Genomic DNA, 27,470 nt, shown 5'->3' with positions numbered 1-27,470 from the left:
TTGTAAAACTGGTAGAAGTGGTAATCGGAGCTCCGAATTAAACTTAAATTATAATAATAAAGTCATAAATAGTGAACGGGAAGTTGCTTCAGTTTTTGAACAATTTTTTGCTGACATACCAGTTTCTACAACTAGGTTACTTATTTCTTCTCCAGCTGTTGCCGAATCATTGATGAAAGAAAATGTACGAGAATGCAAATCAAAATTTAATTTTACCCCTGTAAACACCAATATCATAATTTGTGCATTTAAATCATTAGACATTAAGAAAACTGCTGATCTATGGGGTATTTCTGTAAAGGTGATAAACTCAATTATTGATGTGATTGCACCTTATCTTGCAATAATATTCAATGATTGTGTTCAGCGTGGTATATTTCCTGACCTGATGAAACATAGTAAAGTCATTCCAATATTTAAATCTGGTAGCACTTCAGATCCTAATAACTATAGGCCTATCTCAATATTACCTACCCTCAGCAAAATATTTGAAAAAAATATTTTAAATCAATTATTAGCATATTTCAATAGACACAATCTGCTTCACAGAAAACAATTTGGATTCATGAGGGGTCGCTCGACTACCGACGCAGGTATCGAACTTATAAAAAATATCTATGAGGCCTGGGAGGGGTCGCAGGATGCCTTGGGGATTTTCTGCGACTTATCCAAAGCCTTTGATTGTGTTCAGCATGAAACTCTGGTCAGGAAACTATATCACTACGGAATTAGAGAATGTGCACTCGACCTTCTGACTTCCTATCTTAACAATAGAATTCAGAGGGTTGACGTTAAAGGGACAAGGTCTCCTGGGGTCTCAGTTGGTATGGGGGTCCCACAAGGATCAATTCTTGGACCTTTTCTATTCCTCATATACATAAATGACTTGCCCTTTCTTGTTGGGAACAAACATGATATAGTATTGTTTGCTGATGATACCTCTTTGGTTTTTAAAATTAATAGGAAACAGGTTCAGTATGACGATGTAAACAATGCTATGTCCGATATAGTACATTGGTTTAGCGTAAATAATCTTAGACTGAATAATAAAAAAACTAAAATTGTAAAATTTAGCACACCAAATGTGCAAAATGTAAAACCCGATGTACTTATCAATGGGGAATCGATGGATCCAGTTGAAACAACTGAATTTCTTGGCCTTACTCTTGATGCCAAGTTACAGTGGCTCCCCCGCATAAACGGATTGGCGGGTAGACTGAGTTCTGCGGCATTTGCGGTCAAAAAAATTAGATTACTTACTGATGTTGATACGGCTCGACTAGTATATTTTAGTTACTTTCATAGTATAATGTCCTACGGTATTATGCTTTGGGGTAACGCAACCGCTATCCAAACTATATTTGTGCTGCAGAAGAGGGCTATTCGCGCAATCTATAACCTAGGAGCCAAGGAATCATTAAGGCATAGATTTAAAGAAATTAAGATATTGACTGTTGCTTCTCAATACATATTTTGTAATGTTTTGTATGTACGGAAAAATATTAATGTTTTTATGAGAAAATGTGATTCTCATAACATTGGTACAAGGAACAAACACAATCTTGTTACTCCTGTTACTCGACTGCATAGAGTCAGTAACTCTTTTGTGGGGCAATGTATACGCTTCTACAACAGGATCCCAGAAAGCGTTCAAAATGCTTCTGTTGCCAAATTTAAAAAAATTGTTAAGGAACGCTTGTGTGCAAAAGGTTACTATACAATTAGCGAGTTTATGTTTGATAGCACACCTTGGGAATGAAACGATCGCCTCCTGGCTATTTCTAATCATGTACTACTATGTACCTTATAAATTTGACAAAAAAAAAATAACAGAAAAAAAAGACCCGCTGAGTTTCTTTCGCCGGTTCTTCTCAGGTCAGGGTGTTCCTTTTTCCGAACCGGTGGTAGTGTTTATTTGACATTCAATAAGTAAGTGTAATGCTTTTATATTGAATAAAGGAATTTGAGTTTGAGTTTGAGTTTGTGATGTCGTAAATAAACAAATTCTTTAGTATATTTAGTATCAGTTTTGCACCCGTGAGAAGTCGGGGCGGGTCGCTAGTTAATTATAATATTCGATTATGACAATTACATGAACATAACCACGTTCCGGAAGATGATTTAAATATCCAAGTAACCCATAAATAAAAGATTCGACCGAGTATTGCTAACGTGCTCCTCAGAATTGTTCCGTTCCCTCCCGTTCCCTTAATTTGTCATGGATCCTATACTCAGAACCTTACCAAACTTTCACCAAACTACCCTTAAAGTATGTCCTTTATAATTTTAAAAGAATCATCAAAATTGTGCCAACCAATTTTGAGTTATTCACCTATTTATCGCGCACATACATAATGCAAATTTAAGACTTATGTCGTTTTCATACGGATACCATCATCGGAAAAAAATAAAAAAAAATGGGACCCCACGGGAAGCACTACCTTTCAAACAAAAAAAAATTATCAAAATCAGGCCACCCAGTAAAAAGTTATGAGGTAACAAACATAAAAAAAAAAAATACAGACGAATTGATAACCTCCTCCTTTTTGAAGTCGGTTGAAAAATAGAAAATTATGGTGTAAGCTGGAGGAGGCCTTTACACAGCGTGGGGTTCCAATAACAGAGTATTAGTAGTTATTTAGTTATAAGAAAAAAAAAGGTTATTTAAGGTTGTTGGAAATAAATGGGTTTTATTATTATTATCCATAGTAAAATGCAACAGCATTTTGTAAACAATTATTTTTGAACTTTTTGTTATACTTTTGGTCTCTTTCCTGCTGCTGGCGGATGTCAGGCACAGTTACATTAAATACGTAAAACTAGTTGTTAAGTTACTTTTAATTTAATTATAATTATTATTATTTTTTAATTAATTACGTAGGGCTGTCGTTGAGGATGCAGAATGAAACCGAACGAATTTAACTTATACGTTTATTTAAGTAATTTAATTTAACAATTAATTATTTCTAATTTATAATACGTGACAGTCTGTTCGATGTCAGAACAGAAAGTTAAGTTTTGTAGTCTGAATTACATATTTATAACGAAATCGGTAAATCACTGAATGGTCCCCACGGTATGGTGATTCTTGGTAGCGCTCGATGTTCGGGAGGTCTTGCGAAACAAAGCAGCGACGCTGGCAACAGGTGGTAGCTTCAAGGAATGCATGGTGTGATTATTTCTCACGGTATGGTAATTCTTGGTAGCGCTCGATGTTCGGGAGGTCTTGCGATTATTTCTTAACAACACCCTCCGCAGGATCAGCAGCTATTTGGAGACTTTTGTCGAAAATAGTGCTGATAGAGACATAGGATCTCTGGGGCTGTCCTGGACTTCTTGTGTTCTGGTTGAGTCATTTTCCTTCTGGTTGGTATTTTTTGAATGCATACATTTGCGACGAATGAGGACGATGCTAATAGTGAGTACTGATGCACCGATGAGTAGGTAGACAGGCATAGTCGTGTGATAGAGCGTGTCTAAGTTCGACAATTCCAAAGTCACTAGTTCTTGAGAGACAATCCTGGTATTGGTTGAATGTAAGTGAGTCAAATCTATACTGTTCAATTTCAAGATGTTCTTCGCTGTCGCTTTGTATGGATCTTCATTACTATATTCTATATTCAACATTTTCAAAACTTGTCCTTTTACTTGATCATGGTGGTTAGTGATGGTGAAGATGGACGTTTGTAGAGCACACCCTTTAGGTATTTCAGCTAGATAGCTTCCGAGAAGGTTTTTGTATTGATCTTGAGAACAGGTTAAATGAACTTTCGTTAAGTTGGGAAAGCTCAGAACATAGTGACGATCATCCAATTGTTCCATGGCTTGAGAAGATAAGATTACTGGAGTAACCCGACAGGTTTCATGGATATGTTGCTGGAGTATAAGATGTTGAATGCAGCTCGTTTGCTCTCCATAGTGTCGGTTTAAGTTGTCCTCGCAAAGATGACCGTGACTGTACTTCGGACATTCTGTCTCTATATACAGTAGATCTTTCTCGTGAATCGCTACGTATGGATAGGTAGGGATTATAATTTTATCATTACTAAGGACAATTTGTAAAGGATGTAGTTATTGGGATTCATGATTGGAAACTTAATTACCAAGATTATATCATTATCTTTATAATAATATCCTAATCTAAATAGATCTAAATATTCCCTAAATTTAATATCTAGCACTACATTTGAATTGTATAAACCTTTTAGTTTATTTAACATAACTATATAAGTGTCGTAATCGAGAACGGAATAATGGATGCTCTTAGCTCTTATGAATGCCAATAGATTCTGTAGTTTTGACAACTCTTGTGACAAATTGTCTATGTCATCACCTAGTATTGTAAGTAGCTGGGCTAAATGAAAATACTTAATTGCATCTTCTTCTTTCCTAACATCATTATCTAAGATGGTTTTAATAATGTTCTCTATTTTCCTCTGGTTTTCTACTATCCTATCTGTAACATTTGAACTCTGAGATGCCCACTGCTTGCTTAAACTTATTTGATGATTTATTTCAATGGCTAAGTTATTTTCGTTCTTTTGTAGAATAGCAATGGCATTTTCGTACTTTAGTGCGTCCGTATAATCTAAATTTCCGGAGATACTTTTGATTATGGAACCAAGACCGTTAACGAGGCCTCTTTTTGAACGTTTTCCTTGAAAGGTTAACAGTTGCTCTGACATGTCATTTAATTTCGTTGCAAGATATTTGATATGCGGGGCGTAAAGTAACGACGTTTTATTATTTAAGTCAGGTGCTAGGTTGCTTAATTTCTCTCGAGTATTTTATCACCATGCTTTATGTCCTTCTTAGGTGCGATCCTTACACAAACCGGAATAAGATTTTTGTCACGGCATCTTTTCAGGAAGTTCATGGACGTTACGTATCGGGCATGGACATGTTTGACTTTTAGGTACTCCAACCGGCGAATTTGATTTGATGTTTTCAGTCCGTACTGGTTCACATAATGTTGTCTTAAATTTTCGCGATTATTACACATTTAAATAAAACTAATTATAACGGATGAATCAAGAGAAACTAAATCTGGATAAAAAATCACTCGTGCCTACATGTGCAAAGCCTCCAAAACTGTATGGGTTACCTAAGATCCATAAAACTGGTGCTCCGCTGCGTCCTATTGTAAGCCAAATCGATACACCAACATATAGATTGGCTCAACACATAGCAAGGACATTATCACCCCTCCGAGGACACACTGCGGCGTATGTCAAGGATTCTTACCAGTTTGTTGGTGAAATCAAAGACCTTAAATTAACCAACAACGAGACAATGGTTAGTTTTGATGTCCAGTCATTGTTTACCTGCTTACCCATACAAGACTGCATCGAAATTGTCAAGAGGAAGCTACAGACACACAACATGCCTATTGAATATGCAGAGCTGTTACATCACTGCCTCACATCTGGTTATTTATTGTGGAATGATGAATTCTATGTACAAGTTGACGGGGTAGCCATGGGTTCTCCAGTATCCCCCGTGGTCGCCGATTTGTTCATGGAAGACCTGGAGGAGAGGGCTCTTCGCTCCGGACCTATAATACCTAGGTTTTATAAACGGTACGTAGATGACACTTTCAAAATATTACCTAGTGATCTGATATCTGCATTTTTAGTACATCTTAATTCTATAAATAAAAACATTCAATTTACTATGGATATAGAGGCAAATAATTCTTTAGCTTTCCTTGACATCCTTATTATCAAGAATCCTGACAATACATTAAGTCACACGGTTTATAGGAAACCCACACACACCAACAAATACCTCAATGGTGACTCGCACCACCACCCTAGCCAGTTAGCTACCGTTGGCAAATCTTTGTTTCAGAGAGCCCACCATCTCTGCGATGCTGAACACCTAGAGGACGAGCTACGTCAGGTCAAGCTTGCACTCCACCAGAACAAGCTGCCCGTGCCTCGCCAGCATCGCAGAAGCCGTATCAAGCCACCCACAGTTGAACGACAACCTGCATTTCTACCATATGTGAAGGGAGTTACAGACAGGATTGGCAACATCTTGAAGCGAGCTTCAATTAAAACCGTTTACAAGCCTCATAAGAAAGTGAGCCAGTTCTTGAGACCTATCAAGAGTAATATTCCTTTACAAACGGCAGGAGTATATAAACTCGAATGTGAGTGTGGTTTATCTTACATAGGCCAAACAAAGAGAAGTATCGGTACCAGGGTCAAGGAACATATAGGAGATGTCAAAAATAGGCGTTCTTCTAAGTCTGCAGTCTGTGAACATGCTCTGGATAAACCTAACCATTTTATCCGATTTGATAAACCACAGATCCTCGCTAGAGAACACAGATTCATTCCTAGAATGATACGCGAGGCTATTGAAATTCAAAAACATCCGAACTTCAATAGAGAAGATGGTTGGAGACTTTCTAACACCTGGGATCCACTTATTAAAAATTTAAAATCCCAAATCCAACAGACTGCAAGACCTAAAGATACAGTTAGTGCCTTCTGCGTGCAACCGGAACGTTACTCAAGATATCAATTGAGAAATCGTTGGCGGTAGTTGTTAATAATATTTCCTTTGTTCTTCAAATAGACAAATGTCATCTTAGTCTGCTCGTGACCACGAACACTGCAAAGTGCTCGAAACGTCGGGATGTTTAAAAATAATTAATATACGCGATTCATCCGTTATAATTAGTTTTATTTAAAAGTAAAACAAGAAGCTCTCAAAAGTGGCCCTCTGGCTTCCGCTAGGAGAACACATAAGTAACAACAAATCAAGAAGCCACTTCCGAGGCCCTCTGCATTGAGGAGTATCAGGACCCCACACAAGGTCACCTCCGTGACATTCTGGCTGCCCCACTAGGGTACCAGGTAAGCACACACATGGTCACCTCGGTGACGTTCTGGCTGCCCCACTAGGGTACCAGGTAAACACACAAATGGTCACCTCGGTGACGTTCTGGCTGCCCAACTAGGGTACCAGGTAAACACACACATGGTCACCTAGGTGACGTTCTGACTACCCCTCAAGGGCATCAGGTAAACAACAGCGTGCCGCGCTCGTGTGACGGTGACAGTGGCGACATGGAGCTGACGAGGTCGGCGTGCGCATCAGCGATGAGTCTGCACGCGCGCTTACGCAGCATGGCCTGCCGCCCCTCCTTCGCCTTTCCGGGGCTGAGTGGTGCGTCCCGCTCGCACGCTCCTTCAGCTCGTCGTGGCGCGACAGCAGCTGCTGAGTGACTAACTCCTCGTCCTCTGCACAGAACGAAATAACCACACAGAACAAATTCACAAAAGGAGATTATCCGTTATCATTCAATTTGGTTTACTTGTAAGCTAAAGTCACACAAATAAAACAGCCTTAGAAGAGCGAATATAAAACAAACAGATATGAGTAACAATCACCCGGGGCAGTTACCGTCGGGGGAGTGCACCCTCATGACTCGATAGAGGTCTATGCGCACTTACATGAGACATAACTTTGCATGTGTGAATCGTTACCCATAAAAGCATGTTTCAATCCAAACTAACAAAAATTAAAAGCACGGATGCCTCGTAGACATAACATACCGCACGCACCACGACTCGTCAGAGGCCAACGCGTCGCTTGACCCTGACCCTGAGTGTATACAGCTCCAGGACCACATGTCTGAGCAGCTACAAGACAGTGTCCAAGCACACACAAATCACAACAATTCTCATATAAAAAAGTACATAAGGGAAAAAAATATTTCACACACAAAAAAAATTACAAATTAAATGTAACAGAAGACAGAGGCCCCGGCATAGGCATGTCCACAAAAACTCAAATATAAATGAATTAACTAAATGCCGAAATAAATGAATTAATTCACCATTAGACATAGCGGAGCACACATCGAGAGTCCACTCTCCTTGTCACGGAATCATGTATTCCGCAGCCGCTTGCGTTGATTTCCCGCACGAACCAGCAACAATCTGAAGCTTGTAGCAACTGTGGGGAAGAACTCTCAACAAACGGTAGCGCCCTGCAGAGGCCGCGCATGCCGGAGTCCAGCTTCCCAGTACTTTGCGAGGTCTTGATCACGAAGACATGGACGCGCACCGCGAAGGTTTGTGGCTGCCGACAAGACTGGTTAACGTATTCGTCTTGTCTTCGTTGACTGGTCAAGTAGCTCAGACGTCTATTGCCTGTCGAGACTGAGTCAAGCCTCTCTGTTGGATGGTAGAGAGGATTCCAGGCCGGAGTCGCAACGTCCACACCAAGAAGTAGTTGCAACGGTGAAATCTGTGTGGATGTCTGTCTGGTGACATTAAGGGTTAGTTGTGCCTTCCATAGTGCGTCAGACCATTACTCATCTTTGGTTTCAATATTGACGCGGAGAATGTTTAAAAAGGCTATGGTAATACCTTTCTACCTGTCTATTTTCATGATAAGGAATGACTAAACTGACGATCGTTAGGATATGCGAACCTCACCCTTAGGTTTAACGTATGCGGTCAGGTATTCCACTAGCTTACTTGATGTTAATTTGACATTTATAGCCGCCGCTTTAACTTGAGGATCGGCTATACCACGCACGACAATAGAAAGTTTTTAGTTAATCAGATAGATCTTTAACAATATTAAAACGTAAGTGACTTACGAGCCTATTCGGCATATGTTGGATACTTATTAGAGTTCGCGCACATAACGTCGAATATAAATAAAATTTTAACAAAAAGAAAAACCGACTTCAAACAAAACAGTATTTTAAAACAAATTAAAATGCACTAAAAAGTAATAAAAATAATTGCATATTTAAGATATTTTTGAGAGTCCTCCTAGGTAAAATGAAATGAAAAATATTAGACTACTTAAAAGTCGATTTACGATTATATAACGTAGTTATAGTTATTGTTATATTTGGAGCCGGTGTCAGCCACAGGCACACGCTTCAACAATCAAAAGAAAGAAGCGATACGAGCCTCTTGATTGACCCAGTATAATATCGTATAAAAGGTAATTTGTAAGAAACATTTCTTAAAGTATTCTCGTATTGTTTTTTGATAGGTATAGTATAGGGTTGGCTGACACCGACTCCAAGTATAGCAATAATTATAACTACATTATATAATCGTAAATCGACTTTTAAGTAGTCTAATATTTTTCATTTCATTTTACCTAGGAGGACTCTCAAAAATATCTTAAATATGCAATTATTTTTATTACTTTTTAGTGCATTTTAATTTGTTTTAAAATACTGTTTTGTTTGAAGTCGGTTTTTATTTTTGTTAAAATTTTATTTATTTTTTGATTTTAAGTGAGGCTGATGTAGACTAACATTTTTTTCTTAATATGGATATATATATTAAGCGTGCCGTTTATATGAATCAGAAACTACTTCAGGAACAATTTCAAAATAAACTTTCGAATAAAGTAAAAATAGACTTTCGAAAATGCGGCTTGAATACGTCATGCGGCATAAACTACAAGGTACCACCCTTCAATGAGCTGTAATCGACCTCAGTAAAATAACTTTGCAAAAGAGCTATTCGTATGCTATGTCGTACATCATATGACATCACATCATATACACAAAATTTAATGAAAGACAGAAAGAAATTCTGCCCCAAATCGCACCCTAACTGTAAGCCGTTTAGGAGTTCCGTCAATACATAGTATAAAACAAAGTCGCTTTCTCTGTCCCTATATCTTTAAAACTACGCAACGGATTTTGATGCGTTTTTTTTTAATAGATAGTGTAATTCAAGGGGAAGGTTTGTGTATATAATAAATGAACAATATAGTAAAGAAACACTGACAATTTTAGAAGTTTGCAATGTGATGTCGTAAATAAACAAATTCTTTAGTACATTTAGTATCAGTATTGCACCCGTGAGAAGTCGGGGCGGGTCGCTAGTTGATTATAATATTCGATTATGACAATTACATGAACATAACCACGTTCCGGAAGGTGATTCAAATATCCAAGTAACCCATAAATAAAAGATTCGACCGAGTATTGCTAACGTGCTCCTCAGAATTGTTCCGTTCCCTCCCGTTCCCTTAATTTGTCATAGATCCTGTGCTCAGAACCTTACCAAACTTTTACCAAACTACCCTTAAAGTATATCCTTTATAATAAAAAAAGAATCATCGAAATTGGTTAACGTAATTTTGAGTTATTCACCTATTTGTCGCGCATATACATAATGCAAATTTAAGACTTATGTCGTTTTCATATGGATACCATCATCGGAAAAAAAATTAAAAAAAATGGGACCCCACGGGAAGCATTACCTTTCAAACAAAAAAAAAATTATCAAAATCGGTCCACCCAGTAAAAAGTTATGAGGTAACAAACATTAAAAAAAAAAAAAAATAAAATACAGACGAATTGATAACCTCCTCCTTTTTGAAGTCGGTTGAAAATAGAAGTTAAATTTACATAAAGTGGACAAAAAGATTTAAATTCGACTTTAAAGTTACTCCACGTTCTATCGTGAGTCACTCAATCACTTAACCAAGACCGTGCTTCTCCCCGTAAACAACTCCTCACACGACCTAGACATTCGCGATCATTCCATTTGTTTAAACTACAAGCGCAATCTACTTCCGAACACCAATCGTCAAATTCATGAACGAACGGGTCAAATGGTGAAACATAGCAATTTATTTATTTATTTAATATTTGGGACACAAACAGATATAAAATATAATCTAATTACATAATACAGTTTAGATATCACATTATCCAGCGAAGTTTCCACCGATTGATAAAACATAAAATGCACTCAAATATTTTAACACAATAAGAAAAAAAAATTATTTGACAATATTAAAAGTATATAGTTAAGTTAATTTAAGAAAGTTACAAATTTTTATCTTTAAATTTAATTAAAGATAAATAAATTTTTCAATGTTCCCAAAATGTTTATTATATTCGCGACAGGCTCTGATTAGAAAACAGTTAGCATTATATGATGAATGATAAGTGGGAGTATAAAAACATAACGGTTGACGAGCGTTGGATCGTGGGCAGTTCAGAGACAACTTGCTTAATAGAAAAGGGGAATCAACAATATTATTAATAGTTTTATATAAGAAAACTTGGTCTCTCATAGATCGGCGTTTTGAGAGAACTAATAAAGGTTCATGGGTACAATCGCTAGATTTAAAAGACAAATATTTTAAAAATTTGTTTTGGATCTTCTCAATTTCATTTATATGAATATTGTAGTGAGGATTCCATGCCGTAGATGTATACTCGAGTATTGAACGGACGTAAGCGTTATAAAGCCGGTTAATAGTAGAAGCATTTTTAAATTCAGATCCTGTTCTCATGATAAATCCTAGCATGCGATAGGCTTTTGATGAAATACTTCTAATATGAGAACCAAAAGAAAGCTTGCTATCCAGTGTCACGTCTAAGTCTCTCACCTCGGTCTTCCTTGATATGTCGTTATTATTGGCAGTATATTTATAAAGCAAAGTATTACGCTTACGAGAAAAAGAGATTATAGCACATTTGTTTATGTTAAGATGAAGAGAATTTAATTTGCAGTATGTCTCTAACCTCGAATCAGCATATAGAAGAAAATCTGAAGACACAAATGCATTATTTATGTCATTTATAAATATATTGAACAGTAAAGGACCGAGGTGAGAGCCCTGAGGAACACCTGAACTTATCGGTATAAAAGATGACAGATAACTCTTAATAGAGACAGCCTGACTACGGTTGCGAAGATATGAATCCAACCTTCTGAGCAGGTCGCCATGTATACCGAAACCTTCAAGTTTGTAAATAAATATATTGTGAGACACTTTATCGATGAGATGAGAGGCTTTACAGTAATCGGTATACACGACATGCACCTGATATACTTGATCCATGAAATTAGAAACCCGATGTATTCACTTTTAATAATTCCGATAATGCCCCAACAATTCCGAACGGTACGTTTTTGGTTTCTCGCGCACTATTCGACACGACACCCGATACGCTTTCGGTGGTTGTTTCCTCAACGGTTCCCGAGTCTTTCTCGTTACTAGTAACAGACGTCGGAGCCACTGACGGCAACAACGGCGATTGCAATGGTCGGTTGACTGTCGGATGAGATGATTTTACTTGGTGGTAGGGCTTTGTGCGAGCCCGTCTGGGTAGGTACCACCCACTCATCAGTTATTCTACCGCCAAATAACAGTAGTCAGTATTGTTGTGTTCCGGTTTGAAGGGTGAGTGAGCCAGTGTAACTACAGGCACAAGGGACATAACATCTTAGTTCCCAAGGTTAGTGGCGCAGTGACGATGTAAGGAATAGTTAATATTTCTCACAGCGTCATTGTCTATGGGTGATGGTGACCACTTACCATCAGGTGGCCCATATGCTCGTCCGCCAACCTATACCATAAAAAAAAAAAAAATGAGCTATCACTACCCGACGTTTCAGATATTGGTTGGATTCGACCTTCAATCACGTCTGACTGAGAGAGTATTCTATCTAAGACATTATCATGTTCCCGAGAACGTCCTTGACAATAACGCGACAATTGTGTTCGTCTAGAATATTCACGGTGACCACCGGAAACACTTGTAAGTTCATGTGTCATCGGGGGGGTATAACCTCTCGACACACTACGACTGTCGTGAGACTCAGATCTAGACCTGGTGAATTCTCTAATGTTATTTACGATTCCTGTATCGAGACGAGCGATGAGACATTATCACAAATTAGATACAAATGAGGGTAGAAATAAAAACTTATTCAGAATTTAATTTTAGATGGTGAAAACTAAAACAAACTAATTCGGATAGACCAGCGGCAGGATCACGTATTTTGGTGATTAATTAAATAAAAAAAATAACATGAATGACTAACCTATACCTTTCAGTTCTTTATTTATTTATAATTGAACACAATTACCATCACACTACATAACTTTAAACGGTTACAAAAATATTTCAATACATAGACGGTTAATTAGTATGTACGTATGTAAGAACAGTAAATACCACGACCGATACAAACAGACTCGAACCTAATCGACCGACAGTCAACTGAACATTAAACCCGTTACTAAGCGTTCTGCCGTATTTATGTGATTCCGCTCGGTCCTGATTGAGAAGAGGGTAGTTCTTGTAAGACTGACTTATCTGTTTGCTTGTTGTTTTAGATTGTTTAGATTGTGTGTAAATTATTTTAAGACTATTATTATTGTAATTGTTGTAAATAAAAATCTATTATTATTTATAACCATAATTGTTGTTTCTTAAAACGGGAGCCCGACCTCCTGACGATCCGTCTAATACCGCGATCCTATATCAGAACTGGGATCGGAACAGACTGAATCAAGGACAGATTACCCATGGCGGGCATTACTTGATCTTCAGAGCCGTAACATGGCATTGATAGATGCTATAAAGGGACCATCTTCATCTTCTCCCACTATTCATTTGCCTGAATTTAATCCAGAATTGCCCGACTCCAATGCTCACGCTTGAAGCATCACCGTCGATCTATGTTTCTCGGAGCAGCCGCTTAATGGAAGCTCGTTAATTATTGCCTTAAGCAAGTCGTTAAAAGGCCACGCCTCAACACGGTTTTCACAAGTATCATATGGCGGTATCACATGGACAAAATTCAAGAATATTTTTCTGTCTCGGTATGACGGGACAGAGACTTCCGCTGCTACTCTCATAAACGTTCATAGTAGTTAACCAAAAGATGGAGAATCTTTAGCCGCAAGTTACGTACACACACATCAAGAGGACTGATGATGCAGCGATTCCTTCGTCGTGAGAACCAAACTAAGTGTAACATTGTAAATGTGATTTTATAATTTAAATATTCATTCCAATTACTTACATCGAGTAGGTTAGACATGTTAATTAGGAAATAAGTTTTATTGTAATTTCTTTTAATTAAATAAGTTAAATTAGTTTTTGTTTTTTTTTCCGACCTTTCCACTGTAGCTAACGTAACTGACGCAGTCGGTAGGATACTAGATAGGGACAATTAGGTCATCACTAGTATCTAGAATATACGGACCAGATGCAGAACCGGGAGGCGAATCCAGATTTCGATTCACGAGGAGAAACCAGAAATGAAGTATATGTGAGTAAATTTGAACTTTTCTCGTGTTGCTCTTATTCTAGTTGCATTTCCAATCCAAAATTTATCACGCTAGAGTTCACAGATATCGGGAATCTGCATCGCAGCAGGCCCGACGTCGTACTTTAGATTGTAACAGAAATTTAAATTTAGAACTTAATTCTATGTGGTTGGTAATAGTTTTAGATAATATGAATCCTAATAATAGGTTGGGGAAAAAGTTTCTTCGTATTTTATATGAAAATTCAAAAAGTTTTTTTTATAGTTTATTTACATTTGACTAAAGTATGTAGGTGCCATTTTGTTCCATAACTTTTTGCCATCTTGTTGGCAGTGACATGATCCCATTGCTGTAAAAATTCTGGGGCTTCTGATCGAAAAACTGCGACAAGTGGTTTTGGCATTCCTCTCGTGATGTTAACCTGACACTGCCTAAGCAATTCTGCAGAGACCGAATCAGATGAAAATCTGAAGGTGCAAGGTCAGGACTATACGGCGGATGCATTAATACCTCCCAGCCAAACTCTCGTAATTTTTTTTTGAGTGGCTAAAGATGTGTGAGGTTTAGCGTTGTAGCATGGTGAAAAACCACACCCCTTCTGTTGATCAATTCTGGCCGCTTTCTCTCAATTTCTTGCTTCAATCTAATCAATTGTTCGCAATACAGTTCTGAATCGATGGTCTTGCCGGGCGGTAACAGCTCATAATGAATGATGCCCTTCCAATCCCACCATACACACAGCATTACCTTGTTGCGAGTTAATCCGGGTTTTGCCACAGTCTGTGAAGCTTGACCGGCCTTTGACCACGATCTTTTTCGCACGTTCTTGTCGTATGTGATACACTTTTCATCACCAGTTATCAGCTTCTTCAAAAATGGTTCGGTTTCATTACGTCGTAATAAAGAATCACAAATGAGTACACGGTTCATTAGGTTTCTTTCAGTGAGTTCCTGAGGCACCCATATATCGAGCTTTTTGTGTACCCAGCTTTATTCAAATGAGTCAAAACCGTTTTGTGGTCAATTGCCAGTTCTTCAGCTACATCGTAACTACTAACATGCCGACCTTGCTCCACTTTTTCAAAAATGGCATCAATTTTGTCCGTAACAGGGCGACCAGAGCGAGATGCATCTTTGATATCAAAATTTCCGGCTTGAAAACGCTTAAACCAAACTTGCGCTACTCTCACAGATACTGCATTAGGTCCATAAACATCACAAATATTTTTCGCGGTTCGAGTTGCATTTTTATCTTTTTTCTAGTAAAATTTTAAAATGTATCGAATTTCTTCTTTAGATTCACTCATTTTAACAACAACAAAAACAAATGAAAATCACACAAATTCCTAATTTGAATTTGGAAGTGCCTTCTTTAAAATTAAAACTTTTTAATGATACCAAAACCAGCCAGATACAAATTGTATAGCCAAAGAGATTTTATTACAAGTTCATACATACTATATGCGAAAAGACTTTTTCCCCAACCTAATATGTCTCAAGATCTGGACACCATTTATAAACTCCTTATGATTGTGCCCGACTTTGACGGAAATCCTTTTTTTTATGTTATAGGTTGGCGGGCCAGCATATGGGCCACCTGATGGTAAGTGGTCACCATCACCCATAGACAATGACGCTGTAAGAAATATTAACTATTCCTTACATCGTCAATTTGCCACCAACCTTGGGAACTAAGATGTTATGTCCCTTGTGCCTGTAGTTACACTGGCTCACTCACCCTTCAAACCGGAACACAACAATACTGAGTACTGCTATTTGGCGGTAGAATAACTGATGAGTGGGTGGTACCTACCCAGACGGGCTTGCACAAAGCCCTACCATCAAGTGAATTAATAATGTACTTACCTAATGTACTTATGAGCTTTATTATTATTTGCGACCAAATTGTAACGCAATATTTAAACACCGCGCCTGGTAGCGAATTATCTAACTTGTGTCTATTAAACGGGATACTGAATAAAATTACGGGTACTGCCGCCGCTACTATTAATTCTAATGGCATACCAGATAGTTGGCTTGTTATCAGAACTTCACTTATTAATAATTTTTCTGACCAACGGGACGAAACAGCTTTATACAACGACCTCTCAGGAATTTTATAGCCATTGCCAAACGTTATTCAGTACGATAATGACTTACGTTACACTTCACGAGACTTTACCGATTACGATCGAAGCCAAACGCGATATTTACAGAAAAGTTACGTTAACCTTTGGGTTCACAAATTCAGTGTTTGCGACCCGAAACCATAGAAAAAGCTCTTAAAAATGTTCAGGAGGAATTAAATGTATCATATTTACAACAACGACAGACGGACTAAAACAGCAGTCGACCCCTAAAATGCAACCCATTCGATTCTCACAATCTCGTCCTCAAAACTTTCAACCACCGATATTGAATTGGCCAGCCCCTGTAGGACAACGTCCTATACAACAACCACAGCCTTTTAAATTTAATTTTAATCGAAATCAACCTCCGTATAATACGCATACAAAAACGCAACAGATATTTAGTGCACCACCGCCTAATTATAATCCACGCAGTAATATTCTTCGTTTGCCACTTAGAAATAATTTCCCTCAAAATTCAATGCCAAAGCCTATGAGTGGAATCCAGAGTTTTAATCCCAGATCTTTACCTCATACCCTAATGACTGGACATGACTGGCGTAAATCGGGTAACCCACCCACAAATTTCCTAAAATCTCGCGAAATGAATATGAACGAATGTTTGCCGTATGATAATTTTTTTTTAATGGTATAGGTTGGCGGACGAGCATATGGGCCAACTGATGGTAAGTGGTCACCATCGCCCATAAACAATGACGCTGGAAGAAATATTAACTATTCCTTACATCGTCAATGTGCCACCAACCTTGGGAACTAAGATGTTCTGTCTCTTGTGCCTGTAGTTACACTGGCTCACTCACCCTTCAGACCGGAACACAACAATACTGAGTACTGTTATTTGGCGGTAGAATAACTGATGAATCAAAAAAAAAATCAAAATCAAAGTATACTTTATTCAAGTGGGCTTTTACAAGCACTTTTGAATCGTCATTTAAAAATTAAGTGAAGCTACCACCGGTTCGGAAAGTAGATTCTATCGAGAAGAACCGGCAAGAAACTCAGTAGTTACTCTTTTTCAACATTTAAAAAAATACAGTCATGTTAGATAATTTTTAAGTTAATACAATTATTAAATTAATATATCCTGCCTGGAAGTCAACAGGTATTAATTCCACGCTTTTTTATCATCTACAAAATCTTGTATCGAATAATACGCCTTTTTCACCAATGTATTTTTTTATAAACGATTTGAATTTACGAGACGGCAAAGTTAAAAATGTCTGTGGAATTTTATTATAGAAATGGATACCTTGCCCCAAGAAAGATTTATTGACTTTGCGGAGTCGGAAACTTGGCGTTATAAGCTTATCCTTACTTCTAGTGCATATACAATGATTATCACTGATTTTATCAAAGTGATCAATGTTACTGTGAATATACATGATATTGTTGTAAATATATTGCGACGCAACAGTGAGTATTCCTACTCTGTTAAAAACATCCCGAAGAGAGTCTCTAGCTCCAAAATTATAAATAAACCGAATTGCTCTCTTTTGTAAAATAAAGACAGATTCAATGTCTGCAGCGTTACCCCAAAGTAATATGCCATATGTATGTCATATATCATATCATACTGTGAAAATAACCAAAATAAACTAAACGAGTGGTATCAATATCAGTTAGTTGTCTAACTTTTCTAACCGCGTATGCTGCGGAGCTGAGTCTCCCTGTTAGGGACGACAAATGGGGACTCCACTGAAGTCTGGAATCCAATTCTATTCCCAAGAACACGGTAGTATCGGCTACATCAAGCGGGCCACCGCTTAAAGATATATTATAATTTTGCTTTCTAACATTGGGTAGGGTAAAAACTACACATTTTGTTTTTTGAGTATTCAAAACCAAATTATTTACATTAAACCAATCTTGTATCTGTGATAATGCACCGTTCACATCGTCATAGTCAGTTTTTTTCCTGTCAACCTTAAAGTGTCGCGTGCGCATTCATAGATGACGCACGTGCATACGATTACTGAGCGGCGTGTATTCCGTGATTCGTAAAAAATGTCGAACACATTAAAGTGTGTTAGTTGTAACATCGTAGTTGACGAATTGTTATCTTATGTCCAAAATAAATTGTCGATCATGGATGAAGAAAGCCTAGTTAGAATTTGTGTGTCGACCTTTGATAGTGAGCAAATAAAAAAGTCAAAATCGTTGTTATTCGAATCGATTCCCTCCGATAGACGCAAACCCACCCGGAAAGGACAAGGAAAAGAGGATCGTACTATGTACGATATAATTAACGTCTTCAAAGTTACGGACAGTGAAATTATGCCGATATTTGTGGCAAGAAATCTGGAAAAACTACCCCCAATTACATTTGACCACCTAGATGTTTCTGAACTTTTGAAAAAGATTGTGTTACTTCAAGAGGAAGTAAAGTGTATAAAGAGTACATATGCTACAGTTGAGTTGTTAAACAATATTCGTAAAGAATTTCTAAATACAAAATCGTCGTCTGTGTCCTTTCAACGTGACACAAATACGAAAAGAAGTAAGGAACCAATAAATACATATGAATCAAAACAATTCGAGTCTCAACAATGTGTAAGCGCGTTATCTGTTGAATCTGAAAACGGATCAAGTTGCTTTAACAGTGTTGAATTAACGGACACCGGCGCTTGTGACGTATTACAAAATGTAGATGCACCGTGCATCAAACAAAAGATGTGTTCGTCACTCGAGATAAGAAACCGGTCTGACAATCACTTGTTAGATGAGCGGTGTAAACAAACAACTGCAGATATTACGAAAACTAGTTCCGTGCAAGTGCAAGAAAATAATGAACAAGGTTGGACCCAGGTCAAATATAAAAGCCGTTATAATTTGAAAAGTCGCTTGTCAGGAACAATGGGAAAAGCAAATGAGGGCGAAGGAAACTTTCGTTCGGCGGACAGAAATGTTCCTATTTTTATAACGAACGTACATAAAAGTACCTCAGAGAGTGATATCGTTAATTACGTTATGAGAAAAACGCAAGTATCCGTCAAACTTGAAAAAATTAACATAAAAAGGCAGACTATGCATGATGCTTATAAATTTTTTGTGCCTCAATCGAAAATACAAATATTTCTTGACGATAAACTATGGCCTCAAGGGGTAATATTTCGAAGGTTTATACACTTTAAACCCAAGTTTTCTCCAGAATCAGTACGTAAGGATAACGGCTCGATAAATAACCATAAATGAATACTAATACTTGTAACTTGATAACTTTTAATTGTAAAAACGTTAAACGTTCAATAGATAGTATAAGAAATCTGTGCCGGAGCGCTGATATAATTGCACTACAGGAGACCTGGCTTCTATCTAATGAGATGGACTACTTGGACACCATTAGTGATGAATTTAGCGCTACGGGCGTATCTGGAATGGACTCAACAGAGTGTTTGCTACGTGGAAGGCCGTATGGAGGAGTGGCTATTTTATGGCGTAAAAATAAATTTAGTGATGTGTCCGTAATACAGTGTAATAACTCGCGCGTGTGTGCGGTAAAAATAGCAGTAAGTAATAAGTGCATATTGGTGATGAGTGTTTACATGCCGACCGACGATGTACACAATTTGGTTGACTTTACGGATTGCCTTAGTTCGGTGAGTGCTATTATAGACAATAGTAATTTGGAATATTGTTATGTTTTAGGAGATTTTAATGCACACCCCAGTGAACGTTTCTTTAAAGAACTAAAACATTTTTGTGATGATCAGGAGTGGTCATGTATTGATACGGACTTATTGGGTAGTAACTCAGATACGCATACGTTTGTGAGTGACATTCATGGGTCCAAGAGATGGTTGGACCACTGTCTAGTAACTAAAGCAGCCGTGTCCTCTGTAGTACACTCTTTTGTGAGATACGACGTGCTCTGGTCTGATCATTTCCCATTAGTTGTTTTGTGTAATATTGATTGTATTCAAACAAAAATGCCAAATAATTATAGAAAAACAAATCGAGTTGTGTGGGGTGTAAGAAATCAGGAACAGGTACAATCCTATAGTAAAAAATGTCATGACAGATTGCAAATTATTGATTTCCCAGACGACTTTGTAAATTGTTGTAATAAGACATGTGTTGATAACAGTCACAAACGTACTATAGACAAATTGTATAATTCCATTGTAACCGCATTATGTGAGTCTTCCATTGAAACTAATTGTAGTAATCATTATACAAAGCGTAAGAAGGTGATCGGCTGGAATATGCATGTGGGAAGTGCACATAGGATGGCTAGAGAAAAATTTTTGGTCTGGCTTGATAATAACAAACCGACATCGGGGCCAATATACGACGAAATGAATGAAGCTAGAAGAATTTTTAAATCTAGATTAAAGTGGTGTCAAGATAATGAGACCCAAATTAAAATGGATATTCTAGCTTCACATCATTCCAAGAGTGATTTTAAGTCCTTTTGGAAACATACAAATAAGTTAAAAGGAAAACCTAGCCTCCCTGTGTGTATTGGTGGCGTTAATGATATGAAGCAGATAGCTGACGGTTTTGTGCAGCAGTTTAGTATAAAGTCGCCATTGGGTCCTTCTAAATTGGTGATCAATGTTGACACACAGAAAGACCTGGTAACTACAATTACTGCCAATAACATAGCACAGGTAATAAGTAAAATGAAAAAGGGAAAATCACCAGGTCATGATGGTATCAGCATTGAACATCTCAGGTTTGCTGGACCTCACTTATCACGAGTACTAGCTATGCTTTTCTCGTTCTGTTTGAACCATACCTACATGCCGAGGGATATGATAAAAACCTTAGTGGTTCCGATACCTAAAAATAAGACTGGGGATATGGCAGACAAAGCCAACTACAGACCAATATCTCTTGCCACTATCATATCAAAGGTATTTGACAGCGTGATTGACACCCATCTCAACAGATATATAAGCGCCCACGATAACCAATTTGGATTCCGTCCAGATTTATCTACGGAGACTGCAATATTGAGTGTCAAACACGCGGTGAAATACTACTCGGATCGCCGAACACCTGTATACGCATGCTTTCTTGATTTGAGCCGGGCCTTTGACTTGGTGTCCTACGACATCTTGTGGAAAAAGTTGGAAGAGTTAAATTTTCCTACGGAACTAACCAGTATTCTAAAATATTGGTATGGACACCAAGTCAACAACGTAATGTGGGCGGGCACACATTCCGCGCCTTATGGGTTGGAGTGCGGGGTGAGACAGGGGGGGTTGTGCTCTCCCACGCTCTTTAACCTGTATGTTAATGACCTTATTGGCGCGCTCAGCAATATGCATGTTGGGTGTCATATTGACGGTACGTGTCTTAATAACATAAGCTACGCCGATGACATGGTATTGCTGAGCGCATCAATTTGTGGACTTAAAAAACTTATGGCCACTTGTGAGCAATACGCCAAAAGTCATGGTTTAGTTTACAATGTGAAAAAGAGTGTCGTCATGGTCTTTGGGGCGAGAGGTCAAAACCCAGAAGAAGTACCGCCGGTTAAAATTAATAATATACCCCTTGCCAGGGTTTATCAATTTAAATACCTTGGGCATGTTTTAACTCCTGGCCTCAAAGATGATGATGACATTGATAGGGAGCGAAGAGCGATGTGTGTTAGAGCTAACATGATTGCCCGTAGATTTGCACGTGCCTCGAGGAAGGTCAAGCTTACCCTATTTAAAGCATACTGCACCTCTTTCTACACGTGTAGTCTGTGGGCTCATTTTACTCAAAAAGCTTACAACGCTCTTCGCATCCAATACAATAACGCATTTAGAATTTTCATGGGGTTGCCCCGCTACTGCAGCGCGTCTGGGATGTTTGCAGAAGCTCGCACGGACTGCTTTTATGCTGTCATGCGAAAGCGATGTGCATCCTTGGTTCGCAGGGTGCGTGCTAGCTCCAACAGTATCCTGCGCATGATAGCTGGTAGACTAGACTGTACATTTATCAACAATTGTTGTAAGATCTCGGCTGGACCTGTTGTCTACAGCTAGTAGTTGTGATAAGGAGCATTATGCCTATTTAATATGTATTAAAATTATAATTAAATTATTTTTATAACACTAACATAGTTATTAAGAAAAATTTGTAACTAACACTATGAGTCATTGATACTTGAAATAAATTATTATTATTATTATAAAAATCAGTGAAGTATCATCAGCAAACAATACTATATCACAAATACCTTTAACAAAGAAAGGAAGGTCATTTATATATACTAGGAATAGAAAGGGACCCAAAATTGAACCTTGTGGAACACCCATTTTTAGCGTAGATCCAGTAGACTTTATTCCATTAATGAAAACTTGCTGGATTCTTTGACTTAAGTATGAAGCAATGAGATCAAGAGCCCTACCTTTAACGCCGTAATATTTGAGCTTATAAAGAAGCGTCTCGTGTTCTACACAATCAAATGCTTTAGATAAATCACAGAATACTCCAATAGCATTCTGTGATTTCTCCCAAGCATCGTAAATATGCTTAAGAAGCGCAATTCCCGCATCAGTTGTTGATCGACCTCTTGTAAAACCAAATTGCTCACTATGAAAAATTTTAGTTGTACCAAAATGGATAAGAAGTTGATTTAAAATATTTTTTTATTGAAATAGGCCTGAAATTACTGAGATCGCTCATATTTCCATTCTTAAAAAGTGGTAAGACTTTACTACATTTTAACAATTCAGGAAATGAACCCGTGTCCAAACTCTTTATTTTAAAAATTACTGCTATATACGGAGCAATATCGTGTATGATGTTATTTATGAATTTTACCGAAATGCCCCATACGTCGTTAGTTTTTTTAATATTGAGTGTTTTAAATACTTTTATAACATCTATTGCAGAAACTGTTTCAAAAGAAAAATTAATAACGCATTTAGAAACATGTTTACTTAATAGATAGAGATAGATGATAGATGCAGCTAGAATCGAATGTAGATGATTTTAAATGATATGTTATTTTATTAGGTATGTTATCAAAAAATATTTCAAATAAAATTGCAACTTCCAAATCAGAATTTGTGTATTTACTGCCTGTGTTTAATGTGATTGGTATACTTTCCTTTTTAGGTTTTCCACTAACACTTCCAATAATGTCCCAAGTGGCCTTTATTCTATTATCGGAAGTCAAAATTTTGTTCTTTATGTATAAATACTTAGCATAAATACGCGCCTACCCACGATACAATCCCTACCCACGATTGTATCGTGGGTAGGGATTGTATCGTGGGTAGGCGCGATAGAGTACACACATTAAAAAACAGTCTCGTTTTTAAATAATATTTAATATTTAATTTACTATTTTAATAATAAATAAAATGTACCTGTGAGTTCAAATATCCACCGGCTTCAAGTATAAATAATTGTTTTAACACAATTCTAAATATATAACTTATATGAAATATTTGCCACATCACTACCACTAATTTTTGGAACAAGTATAATGGATCAGCTCCAGAAATCGATCGAGCAGCTAGCTACTATGTTCACAGCTCAAATGAATGAGTTCCAGAGGGAAGTTCGGGCATCTATTCCTGCAGCTAGTCCGTCATCTAATATAAATGCGCAATTTAGTGCATTCAGAACTTTTGTGATGACGGCGCTGGAGAACTTGCAGGTGCAGTTTCAGATTCTCTCCAGGCAGCAAGAGGACATGGAAGTTCGATCCAGAAGAAACATCTTGCTTTTTCACGGTGTGCCCCAGGTCAACAATGAAGACCCAGCTGAGACTGTGTGCAAGATATTGAATGAGCGGCTATCCTTGGCAGAAGTCACAGTCAGCAATATTAAGAGGTGCCATCGCTTGGGCCGTTCAAATAATAGTGACAAGCATCGTGCCATCTGTGTTAAATTCTTTGATCAGGGGCTCCGCAACAAGATATGGTACGGCAAATCCAAATTAAAGGGCAGCGGTATCACATTATCCGAATTTCTGACGAAGAGCCGGCACGAAGCATTTGTTGCGGCACGTAAACGGTTCGGGGTATCACGCAGCTGGACGAAAGACGGCTGTGTTGTTGTGGTCGGTCCTGACGGTAAGCACCATCGTGTCGTCACAGTGGCTGAAGTGAACGCTATTCCGGAGGTGGTTGGCAGCGTCAACAGTGCAGGTGACGCCGTGTCAGCCGAACCAGCATCCTTCACGCAGGTGGGAGTACGGAAGCAGACCTCAGTGGCTTCGATTACTCCGAAACCAAGTGTTAGGCCCAGAAAGCCCTACAGAAAATAGTTACATTTAACCTTTCACTTGTGTAATCTTTGTTATAAGTCTCATATTGATTAACTTCCTAGCTATTAATGTTAAAACAGTGTATCAATCCTTCGTTTTACTTTACTTTTTAAAAAATCAACACTGCGACTATATCACTAAGGTTGATGTTTGATTATTTGCAATAGTAATCGCATTATCAACGAGCGACGCGGGTTCACTTTTACACGTCTTATTTGCAACTGTTTATCTAATATTTCTTATTACCGCCGCAGGCCTCGTAGATATATTGCTTTGTTTAATTATAATGTTATTTTTTTACTTAGCTAAGGATTTAATATTATCATATGTTGAACTTTGTTTATTATACTTTAGTTTTACCTCTTTTGTTTATCAATTATTCTTAAGATATGTTCTAACTAAACCAATAAGGTACAAAAACACCATTTGATTCATTTTTAATTGTTATTCTTGATTTTTTTTTTTCTTTTTACTTTTACAACTTTTATTTTGTAAACAATTATTTTTGAACTACGTTTTGTTATACTTTTGGTCTCTTTCATGCCGCCGGTGGATATCGGGCACAGTAACAGTAAATTAAGTAAACTAGTTTTACGTTTAAGTTAATTTTTAATTTTATTATTATTATTATTAGTTTTATTTATTTTTTTTATATACATACATATTTTAATTATTCTAACTTTTATTTTTTATTTTATTTTATTGTTATATATTTATAATTACAATGTCTTCAAATTGTAGTATTCTTAGTGATACTTTTCTTTCGGTATCTTCGGGTGATGAGTCATTGAGTGACTTAAGTCTTCAAAGTGCTATTTCTTCCCTTCCTCTTAACGCCAATCTTAATTCTCTCTTTTCTGAATGTGTGAAAAATCTTAACGTAGTACACATAAATGCCCAAAGTATTCCAGCCCATTATCCTGACATGCTTGCCTCTTTTGAGTCCCGTGATATTCATGCGATTTTAGTATCGGAATCATGGCTTAAGCCCTGTTTACCGTCTACTTCGTATTCTTTGCCAGGGTTCCATCTCATTCGTAATGATCGAAGCAACAGGACTGGTGGTGGTGTGGCGATCTATCTTAGATCCTACATTCCTTTTAAAATTGTAAGTTCGTCATGTCAGCCACCTCCTGTTGATTCGGCTGAACACTTACTAGTAGAAGTTTCTCTAAGCCAGACAAAAATTTTACTTGGCGTTTTTTACAGTCCCTCTATATTAACGAATTTCTTTTCCTCTTTCGATGCCCTTGTAGAAACATTTGTCCCAAATTATGGTCACACCATATTAATGGGCGACTTCAACACATGTCTACTGAAGGATGACAGCAGAGCTCATAAGCTTGTATCTGTTTGCAAAGCGTGTAACATGCATATTCTTCCCCTTTCAGCGACCCACAGATATCCAAATTCTACTCCTTCTCTTCTTGACCTTATAATTGTGTCTTCTCCTGATTTCGTTTCCAAGCACGGTCAGTGTTCTGCCGATGCCTTTTCCTATCATGATTTAATTTTTCTTTCGTATAAACTGCGCCCTCCTAAAGTTAAGCCTAAGATACTTCTGCGGCGTAATTTTGCTGGAATGGATGTTGAACAACTACGTGCTGATGCGCGTAATATTGATTGGTCAGCAGTGGAGTCGGCGTCTTGTATTGAGCAAGGGGTTGATGTCTTTAGCTCGTTGCTCAATCAACTGTACGACGTTCATGCGCCAATTCACCAAGTAAAGATGAAACATCTTCCTGCACCCTGGCTAACTGAAGACATAAAAACTAGCATTCACAGGAAAAATGTTGCTAAAAGTAAATTTAAATTAAATAATTCTGACGAAAATCGTAGTAAGTATATTAAAGCTAGGAATCGCTGCAATACATTATGTAGGGATGCACAACGTCGCCACATTCATGCCTCAGTCGAGAATAGCGATTCTCACAGAGTTTGGAAATTTCTTGAGACTGTTGGAGTTGGTAAATCTTCTCATAATCCATCTGTTCTTAATATTGATACAGAACTCCTAAATCAATATTTTTCTAATACTTCGAACTCATTTGATAGTTCAGCTAAATCACGTATTCTTAACTCACTTTCTATGACTTCAACTCCTTCTCATCCTCCTTTTGTGTTAAGTCAGTTCACTGTGTGTGATGTTAAGAAAAGCGTGCTGTCCGTCTCATCTAATGCCATTGGTACCGATAATGTTAGCCGTACTATGATCATTCCTCTCCTTGATATTATCGCTCCCGTGATCACATATATTCTAAATGAATGTGTCTCATGCTGTGTATTTCCTGAAGTATGGAAGAGCGCTAATATTTTACCATTGCCGAAGAAAGCTAATCCTGTTACCTTTTCCGATTTTCGTCCTATCTCTATATTACCCTTCCTGTCAAAAGTTCTTGAAAAACTAATTCACTTTCAATTAAATCTCTTCCTAAACAAGAACAATTTGCTCAATCCTTTCCAATCTGGTTTTCGTCCAGGATATAGTACGGTTACTGCCCTTATAAAAGTTACCGATGACATTCGATTAGGCATGGACAGTAAACAGCTCACTGTTATGACTTTGTTGGATTTCAGCAATGCTTTCAATAGTGTTGACTTTGATGTCCTACTGAGTCAGCTGCGCTCTCTTAACGTGTCTCCTGCAGTCATTGACTTGTTCCACAGTTATCTTCGTGGTCGTCGGCAACGTATTCGTACTGATGATACTTACACGTCGTGGTGTGATATTTATGCTGGCGTACCACAGGGCGGCGTTTTATCACCGTTACTTTTCTCTATTTTCATTAATTCTATTACTCACAACCTTTCTTCTCTCTACCACATGTATGCAGACGATGTCCAAATTTACACCCAGTCGACTGTGGAAAATCTTCCGTTGGCAATCACAAGGATGAATAATGACCTCAATATCATTCTTGAATGGAGTAAAACTTTTGGTCTTAATGTCAACCCTAGTAAATCTCAAGCCATAATTATTGGCAGCCGGAAACAATTATCCAAAGTCGACTGGTCCTCCTTGCCTC

The 27,470-nt window shown here is 37.7% G+C and overlaps 1 protein-coding gene across 1 annotated transcript; it reads left to right on the top strand.

The window, feature by feature from the left end:
* Window positions 1–23,608: 23,608 nt before the first annotated feature.
* On the top strand, window positions 23,609–25,069 carry LOC124542752. Its single transcript, XM_047120652.1, has one exon. It carries the CDS (start codon window positions 23,659–23,661, stop codon window positions 24,442–24,444), a length of 786 nt encoding a protein of 261 aa, XP_046976608.1. The 5' UTR covers window positions 23,609–23,658; the 3' UTR covers window positions 24,445–25,069.
* Window positions 25,070–27,470: the final 2,401 nt, after the last annotated feature.

Source organism: Vanessa cardui, chromosome W (genome assembly GCF_905220365.1).
Source record: "Vanessa cardui chromosome W, ilVanCard2.1, whole genome shotgun sequence".
Classification (NCBI taxonomy): domain Eukaryota; kingdom Metazoa; phylum Arthropoda; class Insecta; order Lepidoptera; family Nymphalidae; genus Vanessa; species Vanessa cardui.
Note: the sequence above shows the minus strand (reverse complement) of the source record. Positions and strands in the feature narration are given on the sequence as shown.

Excerpts from the sequence above, each read along its gene's own strand:
- LOC124542752 (XM_047120652.1), top strand. The coding sequence starts at position 23,659 with ATGGATCAGCTCCAGAAATCGATCGAGCAGCTAGCTACTATGTTCACA.